The sequence below is a fragment of the Gobio gobio genome, assembly GCF_949357685.1.
Source record: "Gobio gobio genome assembly, chromosome: 13".
NCBI lineage: Eukaryota > Metazoa > Chordata > Actinopteri > Cypriniformes > Gobionidae > Gobio > Gobio gobio.
Window position 1 is genome coordinate 47,424,037 of NC_137106.1, and position 24,694 is coordinate 47,448,730.

Below are 24,694 nucleotides of genomic sequence, written 5' to 3' on the forward strand. Positions count from 1 at the left end.
GGGAAATGAATTGCGTGTGTAACAGTATATATTGGATCCATGCATTAAAGGGTTAGTTCACCCAAAAATGAAAATTCTGTCATTAATTATTTACCCTCATGTCGTTCGACACCCGTAAGACCTCCGTTCAGCTTCAGAACACAAATGAAGATATTTTAGTTAAAATCTGATGGCTCTGAAAGGCCTCCATTGGCACAATGCACGGTTCACTCTCAAGACCCTTAAAAGGTACTTATATAGTGATGACGATTTCAAAACACGGCATCATGAAGCTTCGAAGCGCTATAAATCAGTGAGTCGATTCAGCAGTTTGGATCGCCAAATTTCAGCAGTTTGGCGGTTTGACACGCGATCCGAATCATGATTCGACTCACTGATTCATAACGCTTCGAAGCTTCATGATGCCGTGTTTTGAAATCGTCATCACTATATAAGTCGTTATTTAGGATTTTTTTTGGGAAACAAAAACTATTCTCGTCACTCCATAAAGTTATTGTAGAACCACTGTAGTGAGCTGGACTTTGTAACGACGTCTTTTGTACCTTTTAAGGGTCTTGAGAGTAAACCGTGTATTGTGCCAATGGAGGCCTTTCAGAGCCATCAGATTTCAACTAAAATATCTTCATTTGTGTTCCGAAGATGAACGGAGGTCTTACGGGTGTCCAACGACATGAGGGTAAGTAATTAATGACAGAATTTTAATTTTTGGGTGAACTAACCCTTTAAGTCTAAAAGGGATCATTTTCATTTTAGGGTGAACTAAGTCATAATTTACTCACCCTGGTGTTGTAGTAATGTTGTATGCCCTTCTTTCTTTTATGGACTACAAAAAAAGAATTAAAATTTTTTTTCACTCGCACTCTTCCATTTAATGGCAGTGAACAGCGACCAGCATCAAGTTTTTTAAAAAAAGATGCAAAAGTATCACAGAATGATCCCATGCGACACGTGCCGTGTATTCCAAGTGTTCTGGGTGTATACAATAGGATTTATTGAAATTGAATGTACTATTTAATGAAATTCTTGACCTTGGCTGTTGGTCTTCTCTTCTCATGAGACTCTAATAGCGTCACAGTTCACTCCGACTCGCACAGACAAACACACACATTGTGAGAATTCAAGATTAGTGAAGTTCCAAATGTAATTTAGGGAGGAGCGAGCCCATCTAATCTTCCAATCAACAGCCAAAGTATATAAACAGCTGCTTACCTCTCCTCAGTCTCAGAGGTTCCAGCATCCCACCACCTCCCCAAAACTCCACCTTTATCTGAGGTACCTTGCCCTACATAATCATTCAGTCACTATGGGGGTATATCAGAGCTCGAGTTGAAACCGTTTCATCGAGCCCCTCATCAGTAGACCGCAAGCCAAATAAGCTTAGCTAATTTAAATTAGCTAATAGCTAAATATCTTAAGATTATATAGGCAAACAAATTCGTTAAACAGCCTTGAAATAAGCTGAAACTTTTATTATTGTAAGAGCCCTCACAATTCTTTTACACACTTGAGGTGTTTGAACAATCACAATGCACTGGGTCAGCTGGCCAATCAGAGCACTCTTTTCGGGAGGAGGGGCTTTGTAGAAATCAGAGGGTTTCAGACAGACTGCAATAATATTGAAAGTATGTGAAAAATAATGTGTTTATCGAACATTAGCCAAAATCATGTAGCTTATTATAGTAGACCCAGTAAACAAAATAATGACCTTTTAAAATAGCGTTACATGGCCTCATTAAAGGCCTCCTTTATGATTATGTATGACATAATTATAATAATATGAACTTGTAATATGATATAATATGATTTTAACGGTTTTGGGGATACACTAATCCTCCAATCTTGCTCCTCTGTCCCTGGAGAAACAGAAATAAACCAGGAATCGTATTAAAACTTACTCGGAATAAGCAGCATTGTCTAATTTCCCAGTATATTTCTCTGTGCAGTGATCTCCAGCGCCAGAGCTATATTTCCATGCAGGGGTTTATAAATAGGCAGCATGAGCACAGGCTGTGTCCCTGGGATGAGATTTGCTGTTCTCCTGGCCGTGCAGATCGCCATTACTTATGCCTGACAAGCTTAGCCTGTGATGTGGCCATGCTGGCCAGTTTGAACAACATTAAGCCACTGCTGTTTGCACTGCAGGCATGGGGATGTTTGAGAAAGCTTGTCCCAGGGTCAGTATGGGATGCTCTCTCAGAGCAAAGGAATGCAGAAGAGCGCTGAACCTGCCCACTTAAACTGACCTATCTGTTCTGGGGATGGTAAAAGAGTAGGGTGATATAATTTCATTATTAAAGGAACAGCTCTACGGTGGCCCAGTAGTGCACAACACAACGAAATCAAACCATAACACAACGAAATCAAGTCCTTTTAATTAATACAAATTATACGTTTCAACCACTTGGTGGAATTGGCAGCATGCCTTTGGCATCATCCGCCATGGTAGTGGGTCAAAACGTTCTTGAGTATAAATATGCAGCCATAATGCACGTAGGTGACTTTGAATTGATATTTCATGGTGATATACAATATTTGTAAGACTGGCAAATCGATAGAACAATGGCAAGGAAAACTAACTTTACCACACTCAGAGAGCCCCCTAGTGGTCGGGAGCATTTCCGTTGTGTTGTGGCTCTTTCGTTGTGTTGTGGCTTTTTCGTAGCCTGGTCTTACCAGACTCTCGTACATTTCATTTGTACAGAGAGTCTGGCCACTCTCCATTGACAAGCTTTTACTTCCTTGAAGGCGGTACTCTGCTGAAGTTTCAAGGTCCCGTTTTTCGTGTTTTTTTGAAGCTTTGATTGTGTTTACAGTATGCAATATACAGTGTTGGGCACGTTACTTTAAAAAAGTAATTAGTTATAGTTACTAGTTACTTCTTACAAATAGTAACTGAGTTAGTAACTGAGTTACATCATTATAAAAGTAACTAATTACCAGGGAAAGTAATTACTGCGTTATTTTTTTTTATTTTTTTCTCAAATGTTCAAATATGTCAAATAACTTGGATGCCCCCAATATTAGATATGTTAAATGAATGAATTGGACACTAAATAGAATAAATTATTATTATAAAACATTGTACATTAATGTACACTATTGTAATGTTGCTGTGGGACAATGTTCTAGGACAATGTAAGAGACACCTATCAAATTCAATGCATTATTGTAAATATTATCAGTAGGCCTACTATAGTGTAAATATTGTGTAAATATTATCAGTATTATACTTTCCTTTGGTAGTGGAGCTCACGTTATCACCTGGGTTTTTAGTAGGGTGACCACCTGTCCCGCTTTGCGTTGTACCGCACAGCATTTTCACCCCTTGTCCCGCATGTCGCATATTGAGAAAATGTCCTGCATTTTCACCAGTCTGTTGATTTGTAATGATCATATTGATATTGATCATGCATGCGTTCTTTTGCCTTTTTAAGAAAGCATTTTATTTATTATTTTTGCGGCATCGTTTTTCACCTATATTTAACAGCGCTTCGTCAGAAGTAACATCCCGCCTTACACAAATACAAAAGCCGTTTTTTAAACCATATCCAATGGTTGAAAAGAAAGGAGTAAACACAGTCACTACTAGGTTGTGACGGCTGTCAATCAAAATGTGGAGCGGTGATTCATTCCATGTGTTCCCTGTCAGAAAACGAATGGATAGTTTATATATATATATAATTTTTTTTGGGGGGATTGTAGTTTTTTTATATATATATATATATATATATATATATATATATATATATATATATATATATATATATATATATATATATATATATATATATATATATATATATATATATATATATATATATATATATATCAATTAATATATAAGATTAACTAATTTAATGTTGTTTTATTTGTTTCATTATTTATTTAGTTGGATTTTAGTTGCACTTGGTCAGAACTGTTTCAAAAGTAGTTATCTGCATGATGCCTGGTGCCTTTGGGCTCAGTGATGTTGAATTTAAGATTATACAACAGTTTCAGGTTATGTTTTAGTGTTGGTAACATGTCCCACATTGTCCCACACAAACTTAGTAATCGTCCCACATTTGGTTAGTTTGATGGTGGTCACCCTAGTTTTTAGCCACTAATTTTGTGGCATATGATGATGTGAGGCGCTTCAGAATCACTTGCCACCGGCGTGGAGAGATTCTTTCTTCCTGGGCATAAGTTGCATGTTACATAAATATTCTTACCTTTCACCTCAACGAGGGAAAAGTAGCGCTTATACTTCCAGTTTGCGAAAGCTACCTTTGAAGTCGTTGGACCATCGCTGAATGTGCATATGCGTGTGCGTCATTGGGGTGTGTGTGTGTGTGTGTGAACCATAGGCCGTGAAAAAAATAGGTGTGAACTCAACCTATCAACTTCAACCTTGTCTCCCACCCACCAATCATCATCAGTTATGTGCACCACCGCACCCACCCCCAACACGCATGGCTGGTGTGCGCGCGCACACACACACACACACACACACACGTTGCAGGTCCGACTGACAGAGAGCCTGTTCGGATGAAAAGCGCTTCAGTGAGCTCAATTATAGTAACGCGACTAACGCCGCTTTTTTCCCCCCTCAGTAACGCTAACGGCGTTGTAACGGGAATAACAGTAATTCGTTTGATTACTCGTTACTGAAAAAAATAATTCCGTTAGTAACGCCGTTTATCTGTAACGCCGTTATTCCCAACACTGGCAATATAACATGTGTTCATGTTTTACGTGTAAAAAAACACAGTATTTTTCACACAATTTACTTATCTGTATACCGCTGTTTTCACTGTCCTCAAAACGGCTTGACAGATTTCCCTGTTCTATGGAGTCCCTCCTTCAGAAATACGTAACGAGTTCTGATTGTGCCAGCGGTTCCCGTGTTGTGATTCGACAGCAGCTTTTGCTCACGTTGCCCGGAAAGGTCACGCCTTTTACCATAACGGGGAGATGAACGCGCTCAAACTACAGCCCCTGAAGGCCAAAAAAAGGTGATTTGACTCCGGGATGAAAATAACAGCGTCTGAACGACATGGCGACAAACGCAACCGAACCGAAACCGCAACACTTCCTCTTCTCCACGAGGGAGCAACAAGACCACGCCCCCTTTTTTGCGTATTCTTGTGGGCGGAGGTTAGTCAACAAACTGTTCTACTGACGTAATTAAAGCAGGATGTACAGGGATGTAGTCCAAACCGGCCGTTCGCTGTAGGCTTTGAAAGGGAACTTCTGTTAAATAAAATATCTCGCTTTTATAATTTTACAGGTATTATTTATGCTCTAAGAGCAACATTACACACTAACTAAAGTTTGAAAAATGGGATCACGAAGAACAGGACCTTTAAAGCTATTGGATCTGCCCAGTGCCACTCTGGATCTGCCATAACCAATCGCTAACGTTTGGTCGTGACGTATGTCATGCGCTGTTAGCCTCTGTTTCTCTGTTTCTGTGCAGATTGTGCACCACCTCAGTGATAAAACCTAAACCTTGTGCATTCGGATTGTGATTTATTCACGGTGGAGGGGAGAGTTTTGTGATCGGGAACGCGCTGCTCACGTGGTCCGTAACATGATTGTATGCTGTAAATAAAATGTCATATGCTTGGTATGATAAGAATTAATGCTGCCGTAAATAACGGCCCAATTCTAATGTTTACGTGCTTTTCTTCTTTTTATTTTTTGAGCGGTGATGAAATATATTGCTCGTGTAAATACTTGCCAGCATTTAAAGAAATACAAGTCTAGAAATGCATCCAGATTACAGTGAAGCGCAACCGCACGGTGCTCTGCAGGGGTCAAAAAGGATATAAACAGTGAATTTTGAAGTGATATATTCTTGAAAACTCAGAGATGTGGATTCGGACAGCAATTAAATTACCACACGACCTTGGTGTTTGTCTAAAACAGTAGGTAATTCGGCCGGGGATTTCTACGCTGGTGCTGGGAGACGGACGGCAATAAAATCACTGACTAGCCCCTGTAAATGATGACAATACCTTCCGACCCCACGAGAAACAATTACCGTCCGAATAGGGCTTCAGCAACTCCTTCACCACTAACGGAGCGAGCTGGAAAATCAAACTTCTCCCGAACCCCGTGGGGAGGAGGGCCACAACATCATGGCCACCAACAGAACTCAGCAAAGATTGTTCTTGCTCCGGCTTTAACTTCTGGATATTCGGCCGTGGTGCCACAACGGAATGAATGGCTTCGCTCACATCTTTCTCCGCAGCCATTACTGAACTCATTACCGAACTCTGTTCGCTGATTGGACCGGTTAAAATTTGTTCGGAGAAAATCTAAGAATATACCGCAGTCCCAGACGGAGCACTGAAGGAAAATGAAAATTGAGCGGAAGTACGTAGGAGGGCGGAGCCAGGCTAGCTTTTTCGTTGTGTTGTGGCTTTACACTTTATTTGTGAAATTTAGGTTGTTATAAACTGACTTTATTTCTTTACTTTTTCAATGTATGGCAATGATGTATGTTTAATAGACATACATCTACACACTTCTGTTCATGTAACTTCAAAAATATAGCTGGCGGAAGAAGACCAAAGACACAAAACTTAGGGCAGAATGGGATTTCTTTACCAATCATTTTACATATTGTAAACAAACTACTTCCCAAAAGCACTGTAGGAGCTCACATTGCCTAATACAATTAAGCAATGTCCTTTCGGTTTCAACATATGCCTAAAATATGCACTGTATTTATTAGACATTTGCACGCATATTTTCAAACTTTCCAGGTTTGAAATGCTATTGGTTCTCACCGGTCTTGTAACCACGTGCAACATGCCAAGTTGCATGAGCTGTGAATGAAGTTAAGGTGGTCTGTTCCTCACACAAAGCTTATGGCTTCTGTCTTTAAAAAAAATAAAAATTCTGGAGCGTACAACCCCTGTAAATCTAGTTTGTCATTGCATGGAAAGAATTGCTCAAAATATCTTATTTTGTGTTCCATGGAATAAAGAAAGCCATAGATTTTGGAACTAAATGAGGCTGAGTAGAAGAAAATAACTGTAATTACATACATTCTTGAAGGCGACGAAGGCTAATTTTCTAAATATTTTAACTCTCAGGTTTCATTCTAATACATTTATTTCCCCTTACACAGTAATGTTATAATTGCATGCTATTATTCCTAGTCTTTCTTATCATTTGGGGTGTTTTTTGGACTGTGCAGTAGAGAGTGCTAGAAAACAAGTGGGAAAAAGAAGGAAAATGTAAGTGGAAATTGGTAGCATGTGCACTAGCATAGGCTACTGTTAGACGACATGCAAATTAAAGGGGTACTTCACCACTGGAAAGATGAATTTGTATTTAAACTGGATCATTTATTTAGTAGAAATGTGAAATTATTTGAGAAGTTGGTGCCTTCTAGACTGAGAAAAGCCAGAACATTTATTTTTGGCTTATGTGGATGAAAGACAACAACTCCCAGAATGCACTTGCTTCACTGCCTACGAGGCCACTCCCAAGCCACGCCTACCAGTTACATCTCTTGCCAACTGCGGCACCGCCCCACCGTCATGTTCATTTGTATAGTAATAAAATCATTTAGTTCAGTTAGAGAACAGACACTAAAATTAAAAACTGAACGTGTCTGCTCAATACAGCACGAGTCGAACGAGAGTCACAGCACAAACACAGCAGGAGTCAGATCTCATTCATCAGAGAGTGAGGAGATCAGATGATCGCGGAAGATTTGGTTTCAAAGCGAAATGTAAAAGCTCCTATTTAAGTGAGTTTGTCATTGTATCGTTTTGTTGTTGTGTTTTCATGAACCCACAATTCAAGCAACCCGCCCCCAAATTGGTGATAATTCTAAACCGACACTAAAATGAGCACGGCCGCCCAGTATTCATTCATGGCTGCATTGTCATTCATTCACGGCCTCACAGTCATTCACGGTGCGTGTCCAGTCTGGCGCGTTTTCAGTTCATGCCTATGGAAGCTTAACTTTCATAGGAATTCATTGAGAACACTCACTTTGCTCTGTTATAAATGTCCGAGCGGCCGTGCTAATTTACATTCTGTGAGTGAGATCCCACCCCTATGGGAAAACATGAAAACATGCAGAACTAGCTCTACTACTGGCTGTAGTCTCTAGCCTCTGGCCAAAAAAGCCTCCGATGATGCTAAATGACGATATTTGCGTCATCTGAGGCTTTTTTCCAGACATAAAATACATAGAGAAAAGCCAGAAAATATCCCAAAATATCTCAGACATATCTCTCGTCTCAGGGGGATATGAGGGGGGAAGCACGATCATTCGCATATACTACCAGGTTTCTACTGATACAAAGCTTAATGCTAAATCGCTGAAGTAAGCCTTTAAAGAACACAGACACAGCTGGATCATTTCCATAGTTACCAACACAATCTACCAAGAGCAGCGCAAATTAGCATCTGGTTTAAGATGTGCTCTTTGGGCGGTAAATAATGTCTCAAACACCAGTAAACTGACGAGCACAAACCTCAGTAAATCACCTCGCATGATTCATTTAAATAATCTCCTCCCATAAATACTGCGTTTGAAAGGGAAACTCCTACAAATGAATATGCAATAAGATCAGCCACAAAAATAACCCTGTCCACGCCTTTTCAGCGCTAATGTTTCACTGCGTGTCTTTAGTAAATCCTGACAGTGGCAAGCTGTTAGTAAATCTGGCCTTTAACCTGGTAAATATCTCTTGGGCGGCGACACTTCTCACAGATCGCATCTTTGAAAACTCACACATTATTTATTGTAAATAAAACAAAAATGATTGGAATCAGTTTCACAAGAAAAAATCATGTTTTCAGACTTTCTATTTAAAAATGTAATGTTTAATTCAATGTTATTTCTTTGTAAAAAAAAAAAAAAAAAAAAAATATATATATATATATATATATATATATATATATATATATATATATATATATATATATATATATATATATATATATATATATATATATATATATATATATATATATATATATATATATTTACTAGCAATTTCTGAGTGAAAATAGTTTCAAAGTAAATCCTACACCAAATATTTTTTCAGTGTAGCGATCGTCACTCATGTAAACAACTTGCCTGTGATTTCTGGCTTTTGTCGATGAGCTCCATTAATTGTCGGTGAGTGGAAAATCAGGGTTAAAATTGTGTATTGCATGAACGGCATAAATAAATATCCGCCAGTCTGAATATAATTGGAGAGGGTATTATTTGCATTCATTAGTTTGACATTTCACTGACTTGATTGACCCAAAGCAGAGGCTCTACCTTTTCAACATATTTTGTGTACTTCAATGAAGCAGAACAATGAAAGTGGGCTTTCCTCTAAAGCAGCGGATCTCAACCATCTTGACTTCAAGGGCCCCCCATTGTCCAAAACAATATTTGAAGACTTGATTTTTGCTTGTTTTGTATTATTTTAAATCATTATTATATTAAGTAATCTTGAGGCCCCCTTGGAATTTTTTTGAGGGCCCCGCCATCCTGGTTGAGAACCCCTGCTCTAAAGCCCCCGATACACTTTAACCAAGGTCAAAGAAAGAACTTGTGTGATTTCATTTTGAACAAAATCAGGCCAAAATGAAATTCATTGTAGAAATTCTAAACAGCTTGCAAAAGTTTTTGATAAACGCCTTTGAACAACCATTGGTTCATGGTGATGATGTAAAAGGTGGGTGTGGCGGCTCTGAAGCTCCGCCTTCTTTGATGTGGAAATCTTCACCAGTTAATTGCTTCAGTTCAGTCAAAGTCAAGCAAGAATAAAAACATGAACACACTGCAGAGCTGCTTTATAGTAGAAGTTGAAGTTGTATCTCGAATTGAAAGCGGCTGACGCTGTTTTTTCATGCTTAATACTGTAAAGCTGCTGCTTTAAAGTGATTTAAATGAACGTAACGTGACCAAACTGCAGAGCTGGTGCAAACATATCCACTTCGCCATGATCGGATGCTTTCTTAACTGTATTTTCTCATTTTCGTGTTGTTTATTTTGTTTTTGAGAGGCAAGCGCACAGCACACATATGTACATATGCATCTAAAAGCCACACCCAGTAAGCCACTGCTCATGTATTTTAAACTTCCTTTTACTCCTAAGCAAAGAACGATACTTTGCCATGAGTATATTGGGGACTTAACTCTTAAGACAAATTAGTTTTGTAATATGAGTTTACCTTTAAGGTAGTAAGGCTTCTTTAGGCCATCGTGGTGGAGACGTGCCTTCCGCTCCTCGGCACAGCTGTGCCTCAATCCACCCTCGTGCAAATGCAGTCTATCTCTCCTGACGGCTTCCGACGCCATTTTTTCCCGCAAAGCTTTAGTCCGCTCCGTTTCCAGCGCTATGGCCTTCTCCAGCAGTGACAGGTTGCCCTTGGTCATATCGAAAACGTCGTCCGAGCGGTCAGACGTGACAGAGGTGGTGTCTTCATCGCAGTCCTGGAAGCACTTGTGCTCTGCGGCACAGCTGGCGAAAGTCTTGGAGCGTGGGCTGAGCTGCTCCTCGAGCTTCATCAGGTTGACCATGTCGGAGTAGTTCCGCTCGAGGACACGGCACTCCTCGGGACTCTGATGATGCTGCTGCTGCTGTTGGACCTCTTGATAAAGCTGATGAGCCTGCTGGGGGGATGCATATGATTAAACCGTTAACCAACAGAAACAATTTGGACTGATTAATACCCCTGCTGAAAAATCCAGCACTGGTGGTCACCAGCATCAGGTATGTTTTGCATGCTGGGAGCAGCACGGAATGCTGGTTTGGTGGACCAGCTACACCAGCTCAGTTTTGCTTGAGAACAGCTGGTCCACCAGCTAGTCCAACATTAGACCAGCATAAACCAGCATGGACCAACATGGAATTAATGCTGGTTTATGCTGGATTTTTCAGCAAGGATTAAAAATGACATTTTTATGTTGTCACAATGAAATCAAAATGGAAAATTCCTTTTTTTTTTCATGGAATATTGCTATATTTATTATAAATGTGTACATAACATTATCTTTTTAAATCCATGTGCCTTGTAATCTTGAATCAGAATAACTTCCCCTCCCTCTTGCAGCTCTTCTCTTCTCTGATGACGAGGGCGAGGCAACCTGTCACTCACATGAGATCCACCAATAGCAAACCATAACCATCTAATCAATTCCCCACAGACACAATCAAGCCCTACATTAGTTTTTGTTCCAAAAGCTGTTTCACTCAGATATATACAGTGGCGCATTTCTGCCACATACAAATTATTTTTTTCTGCTCAATTATGCCGTAAAACGAGATGCTTTGATGTTTAAACAATGTTTTTTCGTAAAACTATATATTTGCTCATATTAATGACATATTTTGTCATTAAAAATGATATGCCTTTCCCATTATAACAATAATCCATAACAGTCCCGTGCTATGTGTGTACTGCCATTGATACAGGCTACAGCGTAAGTTATTTTACTAAATTATTTGTACAACTCGTTATTATAACATAATTGAGTGGAAAAAAATTATATGTATGTGGCAGCAATGCACCACCACCATGTATGTTACAATACATCGCAATGTCTGTTTCATGCCGACTTCATGCCCATATTAGCCAAAATAGCAAAATGACACACTGTAAATTAGTGACTGTCGCCATTGGTCGCTGTCTGTTGATGCAGTGTGAACTGGCCTTTACACAACTATTCTTTGAGTGTGGGTCAAAGCAGCCAGTAGGCGGGCATTATGCAAATGTGTAACATGATGACATAGCTAATGCTGCCTTTACATGCTCAGAATTAATATAAATACTAGTTTCCTAGGTAAAAAATTAGACATGACCATAACAATCCTCTCTAGTCAAAATTTTAATTCGATGAGCTCGTAATCACGACTTCAGAAGAGGGAAGTAGGACATTTCTGATAGCGCGTAGTTTGATGATGCCACGTTTGAGCGCAGACTCTTGGGTCATGTGGTCTTCACCTCACAGCCGGTGGAAAAGAATCGGGACAGGACTCGGGCAGAAATCATGTTGATGGATGTGATTATTAACGTTACTGTAGTCTGAAGCAGAGCAGGACCGAGTGTTGTGGAGCTGAGGAACCGCTGGAGCGATTGTTAATAAGATGAACGCAACACACGCCTCGCGAGCAGCAGGACTTTTATTATGACACAGTCGCCGGCGCCACTTCCGCTTTTCCAGTCATGAGTATGAGGCAAGCCTGTAGTGCTCCTCTCAGAAACTGAAGCTTCAAGAGACAAACGAGACAAACTAAACAATTCAATTACACTTTAAATAATTGTTTCCAAAAGATGGTTTCTGTCATTCTAGGCAGTTTTTATCATGATGATTTCATTTCAAGTGTTTGTTTTTTAAATAAGTTTAGTTTTGGTGAGTTATTTTGATACTATAAAAACGGGGGGTGTGACGTCATGATTGACAGCTGAGATTGACGGTTTCTCTGAGAGAAGTTGTCACTGAGGCACTAACATACTTTTTCTGGATTTTTGGGAGGAGATTGGAGCTTTATCTTTCATTTCTACATTTCCATAACTGTTTATTTCACACCATCATAATGAATTGTTCTGCATTTGTGTGAGTGTGGGTGGGCTTTTGATAATCGCGCCTCTACTTCCTGTTCTCTACTTCGCAACTCCGGTCCCGAGATCGCTACTGCGCAGACTCGGTCCCAAGATGTCAGCGCCGTGTGCGGCCTACGAAAGCTTCAACTATGGTAAGCGGAAGTCAATGAAGTCGCGTCGTCCATATTTTTTGACAGTCTATGGTATGAGGTAACACAGCTCTGTTGATCATATTAGACATATCTGAGTGTGTTGATGATGTTGTGACGTTACTCTGTGCGTTCTCTCAGCGGCTGCTATGATGCTTGTTCACCCTGCAGTGAGAGTAAAGCGCTTCTGCAAAATAAAAGCCGAGGATAACGCAGATATGATTGTATTTGAACGTGACTCAGGAGCGTGTTGCTCTTCTGAATGTGCCGTGTAAGAAAATCACAGGGAAAGAGCTATGAATCTTAACTCATTTGCACATATGGGGTGCTTCTCAAACAGAAGGCATCGTAAACCTGCATTTCTAAGCTGCACGTCCTCATCAAGAGCCACACATCTCCTCAATTTCAAGGATCCTCTGAAGGCAGTCTTTGTTTTTCCTCCTAAATTCAGCTCATTTTGAAGGATGCATCAAGTGTATCCTACGTGTCCTTCAATCACCCACAGTCCTTTGTACGCATTCCAATTCACGAAAGAGAACTGACGGAAAACAAGTCGGCGCTGAGCTTGTCTGAGTTCATTATAAAATAAAATACAAAAATAATGTTTTATAGATGAAGGCAAACATTCTACCGTTTTGGTGTAAATAAATCAATTAAGACAAAACTTCCTGTAAGCCAATGGTTGTCATTTATTGTATTGCTTTAATAGAAAGCCAGTTAATATAAGGATTTTTAAAGGGGACCTATTATGCAAAATTCACTTTTACAAGAACACTGATGTGTGTCCACAGTGTGTGTAAACAAACCGCCTATAATGGTAAAAAAATACACCCACTTATATAATCCCCATATATCATAAACAGTCTCTCCAAACGAGCGGTTCCAGAGTACAAGACGATCTGCCCTATAGCATAGACTGAGTGAGCTGCACATAGTCCGCCATGTTTATATCCTCGCTATAGCTCCTATTGATACATACTACATAAATATTATAAATATTCAGTTTTTGGATGTATCAATGAACATAAGAGTCTCCATAGACTCTGAGAAAACCGTGGATTCATTTAATTTATGAAGGAAATGTGCCGAAGAAATCAGGTAAAGTCTTATATATTTGTACAAATCATTTTACGGCGGACTGCTTCACAAATGAGGGTCAGTTCAACGCTGGTTTTGCACAAAAGTTATTTCTGAAAGTGTCAATACCAACATTCTCCTGCTACAGTTCCCACACGAGCACCAGTACAACAATTGATAAAAGATCATGATGGAACATGCTAATCGATAAGTTGAATAAAGTTAACTCCACGAAAACTAACTAATCAACTAACCCTTCAGAAACATTGGAAATTCTTCCTGAGTCTCTCCAACAGTGTCTTGAGTCCGGTTTGAACGTATAACGCTGAACACGCTTACTGACAATTTCTGACATTTTGGCTGCGTGAGATTGTCCAGTTTTGTTGTTGTATCCGAAGCACGAGCTGTAAAGGCTTCACCCTCTTCTGGAAATGGGAGCAGCATCTAATTTGCATTTAAAGGGTGACACACACAAACTGTGTGTTTTTGTTAACACCCAAATAGGGGCAATTTGGACATGGTATAATATCGTGGTCCTCAAACTCGGTCCTGGAGGGTCACTCTCCGGCAGATTTTCTAGTGATCCCGAAGACCTCGATTAGCTTGCTCAGTGTGTTTGATCAGGGTTGGAGCAAAACTCTGCAGGGCAGTGGCCCTCCAGGACCAGATCTGAGGAACCCTGGTATAATAAATTATCCGTGGGGTATTTAAAGCTGAAACTTCACAGGCACATTCTGGGGACACCAGAGACTCATATTACATACTGTAAAAAGTGGCATAATATGTCCCCCTTAATACAATGTACTATTACTATTTTCATGCTGTGACTATAGAGGTGGGAACATGTGTGACCTGCGCACTTACTAGGCCATCTCATTCTAGCATTTAATGCTGAGAAGAACTCTAGTCTACAAGCCTCTGAAGGACTGGGCTAGGAAGGACTAGGGCTGTCGAAAAGACCTGGAGAAGACACACGCTGTGTGTAAATCATGTCACGCACAAATTAAAATGAGCATGGGGTAATAATACCACTAACTTGAGAAAACACGTCAGCCGTTTTCATCGTGAGCTGTTAACACCTGTCAATGCCAAGGTGGACCCAGCTCAGCCAAAAATTGATACAATTATATCAACGTTAGAGTTCGTAAAGGGTCAGTTTACACCTGGGGCCTCATTTATAAACGTTGCGTACGCACAAAAGAAGGCGTACGCCACTCTCTACGCAATAATTGGTATTTATAAAAAGCAAACTTGACGGGAAAATGTGCGGTCCTTCACGCAAGCTCTGACCCAGGCGTACGCACAAAAACGGGTGAAATGAGAAATGGCGACACCGTCGGCAGATGGAAGAAACACGTGAAAGTGTGTGAAACTGCAGACCGTTGTGTAAAAGAAATGGCAATACTGCCTCTCATAAATAACTTGAAGACTTCACAAAGCAAGTATTACAATTAACAGCCTACACAAACACCCGTTTGATCGATCTGCAGTGTAAAACAAACAAAATCAAACGAAAATTACAACAGAAATGCAAAAAAAAAAAAAAAAGTGAAATATGTTCTGCAACAATATTGCATGTTATGCAATTCATCCTCATAAATAATATGGTAAACAGAACGAAATAATGTACAAAACTGATATTCTCGTCAATGTGTCCGTCTGGCGGAGCAGATGCAATTAGATAGACAGATAGATAGATAGATAGATAATTAGGGAGATATATAGATAGATAAATGTATTAATTGTCCACTGGGGAAAGTTGTTTTCATAGTAAAAATTTCTTCATCAGCTACGGAATCATGGTATTCATGCAAATGCCTTTAGTTTGTTTTATTTTTGATAAAATAACATATGACGTATGTCTCAACCATTCAGAAAGCTGCAAGAAATTACATTTGCACTGAACTATTTCCCATTTCCACGTAGATAATGGGGATAGGGATTAATAGGGATTCCCCAATAATTGCCGGCAGTCTCTCATCAAGAGGGCTCAGCTCCGGTGTCCCTTTCCCCCAACCGTGGCAAACACACTCTGGCGATGGAGCGCTAGACGTTTTTTTGCCTCGACTTTGATGTCCGATCATTTCTTTTTTTTTCCGGCCACAGTCCGAGGTTGTGATGCTACAGCATTTACGGCGTCTGCAACCTTTTGCCACTCAAGTGCCTTTTTGGCATTAGTAGGCTAATGCCCACACTGTGCCCTCCAAAAAATATTTTTCTCCTCTTTTCCACCTCGCCAACGATAATTTCTACTTCACATTGAGTGAAGTTACGTTTTTTTGATTTCCTCTCTGTATTTGCCATGATTTCGCAATTGATAAATATTAACTTGTGGGCGTTTCACGGACTATTTATGGGCAACTATGGGCGTGACATGAAGCCGCAAAAGCTGCGCTACATTTAGAATTGATTGTGATTTATTAAGGGAAAACTGCGTAGGATGTGCGTGCGCACGGTTTTATAAATCCAAATATTTCTTTGCGTACGCATGTCCTATGTTTCATCCGTACGCCACTTCTGACGCAAATCCTACGCAAAGTTTTATAAATGAGGCCCCTGGTCACTTCATTTGTGTTTTTACAGATCAGATATCTATCTGATTTATCAAAACGATTTCATTTACATTTGGTCACATAAATGGATCTCTGCAAAACGGATATAAATCCGATCTCCAATTTCCGCACTATGGGCCTCATTCATGAAACTTTCGTAAATATATGAGCAAATTCAGAGTAATTTGCGCGTAAAATGGACCTTTACGAAAACTCTCCTCCAGATTCACAAACACTTAGTATACCACAAGCGCGTGCAGGCTCATTCATAATTAGCATAATCCCCGCCCATGAGTTGCAACTGCAAATGACGTGTCCAGGAACGCTGTGGAATCTTCTGGACTTCTTTCTCAGGTTTGGCTCCAGTATTTTGCATAAATGCTAAAGAGACTAATTGTCCATATGCCTAGCATTAAGTATTCAATTATCGTGTGTCCACCAAAACATTTTTAGCCAGCTAAAAAATGCCTGGTGCTCTTCTGAAAACGGCCAGCTGGTGGCGCTTGAAAGCATTTTGCAAGGGCAGCGTTTTTCCAGCTGAGATACTTTGGTTGCTAAAATATAGAATACCCATGGCAGTAATGTGTTACTAGCATATAGAGAATGCAGTAAGAAGCAATATTAACTTCTCCATTACAAGTGAGATGATTGGTCGGTGTAGTTTTTGTCCCGCCCCTCCTCCACTGTGATTGAACGACAGGGTAAAAAGTGACAGTGAAGAGCGCTGCCTATTACCTAGTAAAAAAAAATAAATAAACTCTTTAAATATTATTATGGTACATATTTCATCTGTTTGCCTAAATTGGAACACAGTTCAAATGTTTTACGCACCATTTACACGTGGTAGGGAGCAGGGTTACATTTCTTTCGTACCAACTAACATTTTGAAAATACGAACATTTTCGTGAATCCGAACATTTACGTCAGACCGGCCTTACGAATGATTTAAACACAAATTCGTTCTGCTCGGGTTTCATGAATGAGGCCCTTTATGCAGATTTAATGGAGTTAACGCCACCGAAAACAACAGATATGATTTGCATTTTATTAATCATCAGCTAATTTCACAGTCAAAGACCGCAATAGGAGAGAGCGCGGCAACAGCGCTGGTAAGATCATTCAGTTTCTTTACTTTTAATGAATATGACTGTATGTTGAGCACCTGGTTTATTTGCGGTAGTTTGTGCGCTGACTTGATGAAGAGATACGGAGCTGCTCGTCTGCGCTGTCATATCTGGCCATAACATGTCATATAGCCCATAACACTCTCACACGTTTATTTTTTTAGCATTGTTGGGAGGAGTAAAATGTTTCAACAACTGCATTTATACTTTAGTTTTGACTGTAATGCGGCCCAGAACACCTCCTGAAGTGGCTTTTAGTATATTGTGTCTTCTGTGCCCAGACTTGAGTTTTGTTTGATACATTCAAGAAGCGTGTTTTCTTTGAGCAGGTAAAATTAAAGGTTCAGTTCATATAACTGACTGACAACATTGTATACATGAGGATGCAGTGTATCGTCAATGCATTGTGAAGCATCGTGATATCGAATTGAACCGAATCGATGGCATGATAATCGTAATCGAACCGAACCGTGAGACCAGTGTAGGTTCACACTCTTAGGAAGGACACAGCCTCACAAGGATAGCCTTCTGTTTGAGGAGCACCCTTTGACACAGATCTGACTCTTTCCACAGTCACACTCATAGAGCCAGATTTACTAAACAGGGCAAATTACAGTGAGAGCACAATCCCATAAAAGTGCAGATGGGAGCGGACAGTTCTGTGCGTGATCTACTGACGACATGCAAATTAATGAACACAGAAGCAGCTGGATCATTTCCATAATGACCCGTTCATGTCTGGTTTAAGATGTGCTTTTTTTGAGTGTTGAATAATGGCTCAAACACTAGTAAACTGACGAGCACAAACCTTAGTAAATCACTTTGCATGATTCATTTAAATACTCTCCTCCCATAAATACTGCGTCTGAAAGGGAAACTCCTACAAATGCATATGCAATAAGTTCAGCCACAAAAATAACCCTGTCAATGCCTTTTCAGCGCTAATGTTTCACTGCGTGTCTACAGTAAATCCTCACAGTAGTTTTTTAATGCCAAAAGAGGATTTGCGCTGGAGCGGTTAGTAAATCTGGCCCTTAAGCTCTTAGAGGTTTAGTTCCAAACCTAGTCAAACACACCTGAACAAACTAATCAAGGTACTAGAGGTACTTCAGAGGTACTAGAAAATAACAGGTAGGTGATCAGGGTTTGAGCTAAACTCTACAGGACAGTGGCACTTCAGGGCTGGATTTGAGGAACCTTGCCATTGGTCTAAAAAGACCAAGTTGCCAGATATTCCAAGGAAAAACACAATCAAGGACAAATAAAAAAAAAAACTATAAAAGTTTAATGCTGTATTTTGTATTAAAGTAGCTCGCTTTAGTAGCCTGGATGCCAGCCAAACGTAGCCCCACCCACAACATTTTAACTCGGGCAGTTCGGTCTGGACTTGATCCAGAGACTTGATTAGAGAAGTAAGTATGCCCGAACAGAAACTGTTCGGACCAATGAAATTGTCAGGGCGGGCTTTAGACGATGATGAACAGATGAACGTAACGTAATCATCCACGTCATCAAAGGCGCTTGGGTTGAGTTTGTTCTAATCCTAAACGGAGAACTTGTTCATATATACATTCACCTTTACTATTTCTCTCAGAAATGATGATCGTGTTGGTAAGTACTCTGTGTATCCTTAAATTCTTTTTTTACAACACCGGCAAAGATCGTTTACACTCATCTTTTTCTTCTAACGTTACTTATTCCAGCGTGCGGGCAGACAGGGTTGCCAAGTTTTTACAACAAAACCCGCCCAATTGCTACTCAAAACTAGCCAAAAACAAGCCCAATAGCTTTCCGAGGGGGTTCTTCGGAAAAATAGCTCGGGTAAAATATGTGTTATTTTGGCAGGGCAGCCTGCTAAAATTCGCATTCCTGAGTCTGTATATCAAATAATTGTGGTTGCTTCAACCCGCGGACATGGAAAAACCCGCAGACATGGAAAAACCCGCAGACATAGCAACACAGGGCAGTTGAGTTCTGTTGACAACTAACGTTATGCGTCGCTCCGTTGCTCTGATTGGTTGTAGGTCTATCCAATTGAGGTCTTTCCTGGTTCGGTTGAAACATGCCCCATAATCACAGCCCAATGGAGCAGAATCAGACTCAAATTCTGACTAGAATTGAGGATGACCATGTCAGGCTATCGCTTTAGGAGACATTTCCAAACAAAAGGCACTTATAATAATTGAAGCACTTCAAAAAGCCAGCACACTGTAACAATGAAGGGGAACCAACAATAGCACACTCTGCAAATTCTTCCGAACATAAACAAAACATAGTGTGCTCTGTCAACGGTGCTGCCGGTGAATGAAACTGAAATACAGTGGAATGGAAAAATATCAAGCATCGCGTCAGTTCAGGCAAGCCACGTCAGTCAAGCTCGCATCAGCTGATAGCCAGCGGTTCCTGATGTGTACCAATCCAGTTTCGACACCATTCTTCAGCCACTCTTCTATCTTCTATCAAAACTCCCTCCTCCAGCCCCAACTCCACCTTAACCCTCTGAACCCGGGAAACGTGCTTGCTCGCACGCAAATCAATTCACATGCAAATCATCCATGAGGAAGGAACGCGAACCTGTAAACACCCCCATCACCTCAAAACAAAGACTCGTCTGGATTCTTCTGCTTTTCGTCGAGTTTGGAAGACACGCTGAGTTTACCGTGGATTTAGGCTACCTCGGAAGAAGAACATGATTTTAACATGAGAATTTTTGAGGTAAAACTTTTCTTTTCACTTAGCGTAGCGTTACTGATGCAAAAACGTCAAATTGTGGGCTACTAGTTTAACTATTGCCAGAATAAAATGTGTGAAACCAATGGAAACATGTTGAAATATGAAATAGGTTGGCAACCTTTCAATGCTAAATAAAGATACATGTACGGCAATGCAATTTAAAATGCAATTTATTCTGGTCTTCAGTTTCACATGATCCTTCAGAAATCATTGTAATATGCTGATTTGCCGCTCAAGAAACATTTCTAATTATTATTAATGTTGAAATCAGTTGTGTACATTTTTTCAGGATTATTTAATGAATAGAAAGTTCAAAACAACAGCATTTATCTTATATAGAAATCTATTGTAACATTATACACTACCATTCAAAAGTTTGGGCTGAGTAAGAGTTTAGTTTTTTTGTTGCTGTTTTGTTTTCTGAAAGAAATTAATACTTTTATTCACAAATATGCCTATATTGTATCCTATATTGATCAAAAAACAAAAAAAACAGCCGTGGGGAGTTTTTGCCCAGGACAGAACCAGACCGCCAACACTAACTGTATGCTATTATTGTAATAAACAATATACTTGACGAAGTGGTCCTGACTGAAGTGTTCTGTGTGAACAGCCTCTTATTCCATACACACACAGAGAACGATAATTTAGCAGATTGCATGGTTTGAGTAACAAAACCGGCCCAAAGTCCAATCAAACACAGTGTAAAACCAGATAAATATCCCACTCACTTACCAAAAACACATTTCTAAACAATTTCAACTTGAAAACAAAGGACCCACCCCAATTAAAACTCATCATCTAGCACAGTGTTTTGGTAGAATATAAAATATTTCAATACAATCATTTCAGTCAAAAACAATGTATGCAATATTTCATTCAAAATGTGATTTCGTTTTGTTAATGTTAGTAAATTAAAGGTCCCGTTTTTCCAGTGTTTTTGAAGCTTTGATTGTGTTTACAGTGTGCAATATAACATGTGTTCATGTTTCATGTGTAAAAAAACACAGTATTTTTCACACAATTTACTTATCTGTATACCGCTGTTTTCACTGTCCTAAAAACGGCCTGATGATTTCCCTGTTCTATGAAGTCCCTCCTTCAGAAATACGTAACGAGTTCTGATTGTGCCAGCGGTTCCCGTGTTGTGATTCGACAGCAGCTTAGCGCACGTTGCCCGGAAAGGTCCCGCCTCTTACCATAATGGGGAGATGCATGTGCTCAATGTTATTGTAAATATGTCTATATTACCGTATCAATTTGAGCCGGAATCAGACCCGGGATGAAAATAACAGCGTCTCGACCACATGGCGACAAACACACTCTACAAACGCAACACTTCCTCTTCTCCACGAGGGAGCAACAAGACCACGCCCCCTTTTTTGCGTATTCTTGTGGGCGGAGGTTAGTCAACAAACTGTTCTACTGACGTAATTAAAGCAGGATGTACAGGGATGTAGTCCAAACCGGCCGTTCGCTGTAGGCTTTGAAAGGGAACTTCTGTTTAATAAAATATCTCGCTTGGCATTGAACTTTGAGCTTTATAATTTTACAGGTATTATTTATGCTCTAACAGCAACATTACACACTAACTAAAGTTTGAAAAATGGGATCACGAAGAACAGGACCTTTAAGTGAAATATATTTTGTGTAGGCCTATTTATTCTACTCCTTTTGTTTTTCTCCATTCGCAGCAGAGCCGTAGGTGCGTGGTGATGTAGCAATTCTGAATGTTTTGTTGTTTATGGTGCTATGTGCGCATATGTAAAGACGCTTATTGGAAATTGGGGGGTATTGGAATCTTCCATTATATTGAATCTTCCATTCTAAATCCTGAATTAATGATCAATTCAATGAATTTTTAATCTAATCTTGTCAGTTAACGGTTGGTTAGCGTGCGTTGGCTATCATAGGTTAGGAAACATTTGTAAATGCACATCCATACCTGCTGGTTATTGTTGAGCCGCTCGGCTGGCTTGGTCTCGCTTAGCTTGCGCGCCAAGTCAAAGCACTGGTTGCGAAGACACTCCAAACTGCTCAGACAAACTTCCTCGTCACTCTTCTCCCCCATCTGACCATTACCGGTGGGTTTGCCGCAGTTGCCGTTGATGCAGTCCGTGTTCTCGCCCCCGTCGTCCTGGCACGGCTTCTCGTGGAGGTTTTCTGAGAGCGTGACTCCGTGACCCTGCGCCAGGAGCTTTAGAGAGTCCACGGTCTCCCTCACCACATCACTGTTCACATCTAGACTCAGCTCGCCTTTCCTTGAGCCCTCCTCGTCTTCCTCATCTTCATAGTCCTCTTCATCTTCTTCCTCTTCGTCCTCCTCTTCTGCGCTGTTTGAGGAGTTGCTGTTCATCTCGGACTCGGTCATGGCCCGGTAAGCGGCATCCTCTGCGATCTTGCCCAGGTTAAGCAGAGATTTGGCCACCAGTTCATCATAGTTCTCATATTCGTCGTTGTTGTTGTTGTCCTTCTCCATGGAGGGGCTTGGTCTGCTGGGACTGCAATTCATATGGTCACTCTCTGTGAAAGACAAGCAAATATTTTATTACTACTGTAGCAGTTTAGACATATAAAACTGGTTCAATTGCTTTATTCAAAATTGTTCATGTTTGATTCTGAACCAGGGGTGTCCAAAGTGCGGCCCGGGGATGAATTTCAAACGGCCCGTAGGCTTGTCTATTAAAATAAATTATATGTGCCCACCACGGATAATTTACAAATCGTGCAGTTTCACGATGTCAACGCAAGGTGGCAGTACTAGATTTTAGGCCAGGGAAACAGCGTCAAAAGCGGAACGAATCAGCGCTACTTGTGCTCTGCACAACTCTCGAGCTCTGACTCTGAACAAAATGTGTTTACCTGCTGAGTGTCTCGATCACACGTCCACTAAACAGCCCGTGAGAAGTGTTCGAGTTCGGCGCAGAGGTCTCCGGTACGAGCTGCGAATCTCTCTATGATTTGATTTAATTTAAATCCAGTTAAACTGCGCTGACTTAATCAACACACTAACCTGCAATCAGGAGAAACACTGAGCTGATTCAGTTAAAATATTTTACAAACAACAATTCACCAACATTTATCATGGATTTACACTGTGGTAACACTACCTGTAACCGTGGTAATTTGTCAGAAATGTAGGTTAATATTGTAGACATGTATTAAATGAGTAATAAAGGCCAAATTGCAGACTATTTTTGTCATAAACTTGCATTTTTGTGCATTTGTATATATAGACTAAATACCATAAAGCCCTTCTAGATATAGAAATATATATAATTTTTTTTTTACTTTTTGCCATGTGTGCACTGCAAAAAAATGCTGTCATTTAGTATTTTTGTCTTGTTTCTAGTATAAATATATCTAAAAATTCTTAAATCAAGATGCATTTACTAGATAAGTTAAATGACATTAGATATTTTTTCTTATTTTCTGGAAAATAAAATGACATCGATGCGAGTTTTTGGTTAAAACAAGCAAATATATCTACCAATGAGGTAAGAAAAATAATGTTTCTGTTTGGAATCTTGTTTCTGTCCCAAACAGAAAGAAGATTATTTTTCTAATCCATTGGCAGATAATTTAGTTTGTTTCAAGCAAAAACTCAATTCATTTAGATCCCCCCCCCCCCCCCCAGGAATAAAGAAAAACATGTAATTTTCCTTAGTAAAAGCATCTTGATTTAAGAATTTTTAGATATTTGGACTGGAAAAAAGACAGAAATAGTAAGAAGTAGTTTTTGTAGTGTGGTTTTACCTGTGGTGATCTAAATAGAGCACTTGTTAAATTTAAATAAGAATAGAGTTCTAACTCAGTAATAATATTTAAATTTCACCCATTCAAACTTTTTGGTTGATGAAAGTTTTACAGATATTGTTAAATATCTATCCATTTACATCTGTGTCCTGTCTCAAGCTACTCTACTGTCAGTTCAAGCTTTTGTCAAATCTGTCATGTTTCTAAGAAACAAAACATTTCATGTATGGAGAGAGAGAGAGAGAGAGAGAGAGAGAGAGAGAGAGAGAGAGAGAGAGAGAGAGAGAGAGAGAGAGAGAGAGAGAGAGAGAGAAAAGGGAATCTGGCCCCCTTTTAAAAAAGTTTGGACACCCCTGCTCTAAACCAACTTTGCATCAGGGCCGTAACCACCGTAGGCTACATCTACATTAATACAGATATATTTAAAAACACATATGTTTGTCTACATTTTGCCTTTTTCTCTACGTTTGCACTGAGCTGATGTTTGTACCCAACGAAAACTCTCCAAAGTGGATAAATTTGCAGTGTAGTGCGGACTGTGAAATCTGAGCTATTTGAAAACATTTGTATCCGGATTGATGTAAATGTAGCATTAGACATTGATGGGGAAAAGAACCTCCCAAAATTAGAAATGGTCAAATTGTCCCCCCAAATTTTATAATCTGAAAGTAAGATAATAAAATGACAAGTTACAATCAATATTTCCTATCGATGCCTGTTTGATAAGTAGCCATACAATAAAGGTTAG

The 24,694-nt window shown here is 39.8% G+C and overlaps 1 protein-coding gene across 1 annotated transcript in view; it reads right to left on the reverse strand.

The window, feature by feature from the left end:
- myt1lb (myelin transcription factor 1-like, b) overlaps nucleotides 1-22,702 on the reverse strand; it is a gene marked incomplete at its 5' end in the record, with an annotated part of 107,543 nt that extends 84,841 nt beyond the window's left edge. The window contains 2 exon segments of the mRNA XM_079832784.1: nucleotides 10,183-10,621; nucleotides 22,136-22,702. Of these exon segments, the coding sequence (XP_079688910.1) occupies nucleotides 10,183-10,621; nucleotides 22,136-22,702 (1,006 nt within the window).
- Nucleotides 22,703-24,694: the final 1,992 nt, after the last annotated feature.